The 6,701-nt window shown below is 36.2% G+C and overlaps 1 protein-coding gene across 1 annotated transcript; it reads left to right on the forward strand.

The window, feature by feature from the left end:
- Positions 271–5,555, forward strand: LOC109837111 (RNA-binding protein 34). The gene is made up of 6 exons (XM_020405203.1): positions 271–921; positions 1,010–1,068; positions 2,989–3,058; positions 3,199–3,321; positions 3,452–3,580; positions 4,984–5,555. Exons 1-6 carry the CDS (start codon positions 328–330, stop codon positions 5,434–5,436), a joined length of 1,428 nt encoding a protein of 475 aa, XP_020260792.1. The 5' UTR covers positions 271–327; the 3' UTR covers positions 5,437–5,555.

Here is a 6,701-nt window from a genome sequence, read left to right on the forward strand (position 1 = left end):
AAATCATATATGTAATTATATCCTATCGGTTATAGATTTATGTAACAATATCCGTATCCTAACGAATACGGTTACAGATATTTACTCGGATACGAATACGGGCCCATGCTTAAGACACCTGTAGACGTAGAAGATTATTTCCCACTTCGTGTTGCTACTTGCGAGAAGCGCGTTCAGATACGAGGTGTCTTTTTCAAATGGATCGGGTCAGACGACAAAAAAGAACCGGCTTCGTTCCTCTTTAACCCGTTATCCTTTTGTCTCACCCCTCATGCAAAAAGATCCCTTCTTTGTTTCGCTTCGATTCGAAACCCTAGAAGCAGCAAAATGGGCAAAAAATTGAAGGAGCCAGACGCCATTAAATCTCTCTTCAGCGACAGCAATCCCTTTCGCCGCAAACCCGAACCCGAACCCAAACCCAAACCCCAATCTCCGCCACCGCCACCGGCGGAGCTAGGGTTAGAATCTTCGCCTTTCGCCAACGCCAAGAAGAGAAAACGAGATAAGAAGCTAGAAGAAAACTCTGAACATCCTAAACCTATCTCGTCAACGCCCGAATCGATCTCAAAGAAACGAAAGAAGGTTGAGAACGGCGAGGACGTGAGCGAGGATTTGAAGAAGAGCACAAAGAAGAGGAAGAGAGATGAGATTGAAGCTCAGTATGAGAAGAGAAAGTATGGGGAGATTGCCGAGACTGAAGAGGTTGCCGTTGTTAATGTTGGAGAGAAGAGGAAAGCAAAGGATGTTGTTGCTTCGGAATCGAAGGGGGAAGACGAGGGTTTTGATGATGAGAGTAAGCTTTTGAGGACGGTTTTTGTTGGGAATTTGCCGGTGAAGATTAAGAAGAAGGTGTTGATGAAAGAGTTCGAGAAGTTTGGGGAGATTGAGTCGGTGAGGATTCGGTCGGTGCCGCTTGTGGATGTGAGTATTTAGATTGAGATTTGGCTTTTTATTTATTTTCTTGCTTGTATTTTGTGCTAAAGATTGCATCATTTGAAACTTTAACCAGAGTAAGACACCAAGAAAGGGGGCTATAATTAAGGGGAAGCTCAATGAAGCTGTTGGCAGGTTTGTGTTTGTTATCAGTTCTTTATTTTTGTAGAGTAGCTTCTATGATTTCACGAGGAAGATTAAACTTTTTAATGTTTGTATATCTGAATTCACAAATTTGAGATGTATAATGTACTAGAAAGCTTTCTGCAGAATAGATAGGGATTTTAGAATTGTATGGCAGAGAAGTTATTGATTTTATAGTTCTTTGCATTGCGCATACAAGTAACAAATATGCCCAAGCTCTCTTTTGTGGACCTTAACTTAGCCTAATTTATTTTGCCTCCCTTATATCCTACAAAAGCACAGCCTTTCTATAAAGAAATTTTGCTACAAAAATTAAAGCTTTAGCCAATACTTTATCCAAGGTTATTGTCATTATTATTATTGCCTTTTACCTTCACCTCTATTAAACATGTTATTATCTGAAGGTTCTTCACATTGCTCACGGGCTGGGTTACTAGGACATCGCATTTTGGGTGCCATGTTCATGTCTGAAATGTGTCAGACGCGGATTCTCCGCGGACGCGCCATGGACACATGCAGTTCAAAGCTAAACCCGATTTTCCCATTATTTACACCCTAAACGAGTTTCTTTGGTGATATCGGGTTAAAAACCAATTGGTTTTTGACTGACACCAATTACTTAAATATTTGAACCCATTGTATTATCCCATGCAAGCAAAATTGAACTTTTATTGTTAAACCTTATTCTTAGTTTGATTTAACTTGATTCTTAGTTGTTATAGATAATAGAAAGAAATGTACATATGTTACCGATATTTTAATTCAATATTTGATCTAATATAAATTATATATAGCTGTGTCCCTATATCCTGCATTTTACAAATTTGTCATGTCCCGTGTCCGCAATAGTTTCCGTGCTATGTAGCTCTCGGGCATCTAAATTAGAAATTCTTATTATGATTCACTTTCACTTGTATTCTTAAGAATGTTATGACATGACACCGTGATTTTGAACTGATACCAGTTTCATTGGGCTTCTCCTAGAGCATTGTTGTCGAAGTCCTTCAATCCCATATTAGGACTGAAGCACCTATACAATCTGGATCAAGCAGTGGATCAACTCCACATTGGATCTTGTGATCTGCTACTGTACTTTGCAGTGCAGATTTTGGATCCATAGTTAACGGATCTTAAACCACTTAAGATATGTCAGGAACATTGATGTGCATACAATCTGAGGAATCATACTTGTCGCTTTGAAATTAAGAATTAAAACTATATGCTGTTGTCTATCTAAAATAATAAATCTTTTTCTTTCTCAATGATGTAACCTTTAGCATTTACATACATAAGTGAGCAAACTGACATTGATTAGCGAACTTGTTGGAATTTTTAAGTGGTATAATTTCTCATTTCCATTAATCCAGGATTAGGTTTGGATTGTGGGATTCAAACAAAACTCACACTTCTAGACCATGTACATTGTATTTTTATTGAACTATAGTGATCTGGGGAGTTATATGATGCTTCTCACATAAATTGAACCATATATCTGCACTTGTGATTTGTGAATGCTTTGATGATAGAAATTGTGAAGGAAAAAGGGCTCGAAAAACTTAATCCATTATCTAAAGGTTTGCATCAAGGCCAGCTATTTTCCTTAAATATAGGCAAATTTGTTGTTTATTTCTATCTTTCATTTTTCTGTTTTTTTAGATTTGCCAAAATCCAACTCTTAAAATATTAATTCTTAATGGGAAGATCACCATATGACAAGTGAAGCTATTTTTGCAAATTAAAGTGGCAGGCTTTCTTAGAGAGGGGAAAAATGCTTTGATATGAAAGCCTTACATTGTTCTAAGAAAAATTAGTTGTTTATATTTAATGCTCTCTATTGGTGTTTATTGCCTTCAAAAATTAGCAGATCATGGATAATTCTGTTCCTCTCTTGTTTCTGTCTTTGATTTTCAGGGTGAATGCTTACATCGTTTTCAATAATGAGCAATCTGCACAAGCTGCTTTATCAAACAATATGACAGTGGTATGTCCTTGCTTTCCACAAGCACGCTAAGCCATGTGCATATAGCATTTCTGTTTCTTTGTATTTGAATTACATTGATTCTCCATAATGAATTCCATGAAAGGCTGTTGAATTAAGTCTATTTTCTTTCTTGCTTGTAGATCGGAGAAAATCACATACGGGTAGACATGGCATGCCCACCTCGTAAGAAATTGAAAGCAGAAACCCAACTCTACGAAAGAAAAAAGACTGTCTTTGTGGGCAACCTCCCCTTTGATGTAAAGGTGATTTTCTTTCTTCAAGCAATTTAGTCTTGAGATGTATATCAGAAACAGTAAGCACAAAATTATCTTATGAATGTAGTTTCTAATTGCATTTTTTTGTTTTTGTTTTTATATGTAATATTCATTTCAGGACGAAGAGCTTTACCAACTATTCTGTGGATCGAACCCATCTGAGTCTAGCGTTGAGGCTGTGCGAGTTGTTAGAGATCCCCAGACAAGCTTGGGGAAGGGTATCGCTTATGTATTATTCAAAACAAGGGTATGATAAGGTTACCTTTCTTTTGTATTATAAAATAATAAGCATGATCTATTTTTTGCTCTTGGTGACTTCTTTTGAGACATCTTTACATTTTTCAAACTCGCCACCATAAATTCTGAATCATCTGCGTTTCTGCATTAGTACATTTCCACTTGGTTTGTTATATCTGCCAAGTCCTAACAAAAGGATGATATGTTGTGGGGAAGGGTATCGCTTACATATTATTTAAAACAAGAGTATGATAAGGTTACCTTTCTTTTGTATTAGAAAAATAATAAGCATGATCTATTTTTTGCTTTTGGCTACTTCTTTTGTGACATCTTTACATTTATCAAACTCGCCACCATAAATTCTGAATCCATCTACGTTTCTGCATTAGTATATTTCCACTTGGTTTGTTATATCTGCCAAGTCCTTACAAAAGGATGATATGTTGTAGAACTAAGATCCATATTATGACCAAGACAACTGGGGTTCAAGTGATGGAGGAACATAGGTTTGAAATGGATGATCTCCTTTGGAGAACCATTTTGAATTTCATTAGGAAAACAAGCAACGGAAGGAGATTCTCTCAATGGGATTATTGATGGAAAGTTATAGAAACTGTGAACTTTATATTGATTGAGACAACATAATAAGCAGAGCCATGAAACCAAACTGGTTTATATGGTAATAGATTTCAGTTTCACCATGCTGCATGCTGCCCGTATACTCCCAATCTGCAGTCATTCTTTACCTTGACTGCAATATCTTTCTCCATACTGTCTCCATTATTCCTCTATTCTATTGCATACACAGTTTCCCAATTTATTTGTCTTCTATTATTCAGATTTTTAAGATATATTTGAGAAAATTGTGTTTCACATTGTATTAAAGTGATATGGGTAAAATTATATCCAGATTACTGTCCCTGGACATTATGTAAATTGGTTATGACACGTGTAAGTATTATAATAAACAAGAGAAGAAAGGATCATTGGAGAGGATAGAGAGGTAGACAAGCAAAACGGTGTGACTTTTGCGACTACAATAATATTGGAAGTATTGGAAATCAGTGAGCTTATTACTAGTTTCTGTTGTAACTAAATGCATGAACTAGCGAACCAGTTGATTTCTGATCCTTATTTTTCAGGTATTTGTAGCGTCTTAGATTCCACTTATTTGTTTCCCTCTATAAGTTATGTTACCTTTGGCATCTGCCAAGTTTGATGCTTTAAAACTATTTGTTGATTTCTTTTGAACTTTTCAGCTGTCGTATAGATATGGTGAAACTTACTTCCAAGTTTGATGCTTTAAAACTATTTTTGGATTTTAACTGAACTCCTTTTGATCCATCATTGTACGATATCCGCTAAAGAAAGAAAATTATTTTGTTATTTTATCTATTTCTTTTTGGCTTTTAGGATGCTGCGAACCAAGTTTGCAAGAGAGGAGACTTAATGATCCGTGATCGAACTCTCAGGGTCTGCCACGCCAAGGCAGATGCTACCCCAACAAAAAGAAAGGATGCTGGTCCGAAGAGGGACTTCCCAAGAAAGAAATTTGCAGTCTCCTGTAACGAAAGATCATCGGAAAAGAATGAAAACGCCAAGCCATCAGCGGCTTCTTTGTCATATCAAGGTCTCCGCGCAAGCAAATCCGGTGTGGTGAAGAAATCGGGATTGCACTCACGCCCAAGCAGTGGACATGGCAATCATGGATCTAAAAGGGAGAGGGGGTTTGATAAGCAAGATAGCAGCAAGGGTAAAAGGCCTGCAGTTGCAGCTAGAAAGGCGAAGATGCTGATGAAGAAACGCAAGCTTGAGAGTGGGACTCCTGAGAGCACTCATCGGAATAAGAAAGTTAGAAAACACTAGGATGGGTCATTGCTTGTAAGTTGTGCTGTTGATTTGTTTTATGCTGCGGATACACTTGTACTTGCGTCCCTCTCTGTTGAACTTGAAATGGAAGTTCTGATCGATTTTGAGTTATTTTCCGGGCAAGTTTATTTTGAGGGGCTGTGGAGAGATTTTTGCGAATCCAATTGCCTGATGAGCCGTAGTGGATTACGCCATTCAACGAAAATTCAGATTAATTTTTTTGAACCTGAATCAGGTAGCTTCTTTAAAATCCGCTGCGTCTCTAATCATCAGTATCCTGGGAGTTACGTTTCTTGATGCAAAATAAGATTGAGCCCAGCTTTTGGAATTTCATCATGATGTAGTCTAAATGTGACGCAATTTGGCCAGTTCTAGGTAGTTGCTTTTACATTCACCAGACCAATAGCACATCGAAGTCATTTTCTGAACATTTTGGGTAGAATTTGTTAACGTTCTTCATTGCTTGCGGACAATGACAAGAAAAAAAAAATATTTAAAGTTTGGGCATCGAGGTTAAGTTTTCATGGACTTTGGTTACGGAAAAAGTTTTGGTGGTATCTTTTCTTCTATTTTTTAAATGTACTAGTTTTTCTGTACGTGCATTGTGTTAGGTCTCATATTTATGAGCATATTATCTAATCTTGTTTTGATGATTTACAAGCAATCTCTAACATAGTTTATCTAGCATTTGAGTTTGCTCATTAGGTATTCTAGACAAACAACGATGTTGGAGGTTGGATGGACTTGCGCCTACACGATCATATTCATTGGAGGATAGAAGGAATATTGGAATGAAGCTTTGCATTTCAAGTCAAGTACAAGTTCAAGCTTCATCCGCAACCGAAGATCTCTTAGCTTGGGTATATTGTTTCTAGTTTAGATCTTATACTTTGTGTGTTTATGCTTAAAACTCAAATATTACACACATACACGTTTTTGGTTTATCGCTTTCAAGTTAAATCAAATAAATATGAAACAAATAGTTACATTTACAAACATACATGCTAGCTTCATATTTACCATCTTTATTTGGAAAATAATATGTTTATGGATTAAAGACTTGTTTATATTATTTTATATTTTTTTCTCAAGTCTATTAATCTATTAAAAAGTGTTTCAAAACTTGTTTGTATTGATTTCATTAAAATCAAGTTTTGACGATTTCGTATTCTTAAACAGTTTGTAAAATACATGAGTTTTCACAATTGGGAAATGCAATTTGAAAATTTTCTTCTCTAATATGTTTATCTTCATATATACAA

This window comes from Asparagus officinalis, chromosome 4 (genome assembly GCF_001876935.1).
Source record: "Asparagus officinalis chromosome 4, Aspof.V1, whole genome shotgun sequence".
NCBI classification, from domain to species: Eukaryota; Viridiplantae; Streptophyta; class Magnoliopsida; order Asparagales; family Asparagaceae; genus Asparagus; species Asparagus officinalis.

Bases quoted from the DNA above. Each gene is read 5' to 3' on its own strand.
- LOC109837111 (XM_020405203.1), top strand. From the start codon at position 328: ATGGGCAAAAAATTGAAGGAGCCAGACGCCATTAAATCTCTCTTCAGC. The intron at 922-1,009 runs GTGAGTATTTAG...AACTTTAACCAG, and splicing joins GGTCGGTGCCGCTTGTGGAT to AGTAAGACACCAAGAAAGGG. The intron at 3,581-4,983 runs GTATGATAAGGT...TTTGGCTTTTAG, and splicing joins ATGTATTATTCAAAACAAGG to GATGCTGCGAACCAAGTTTG.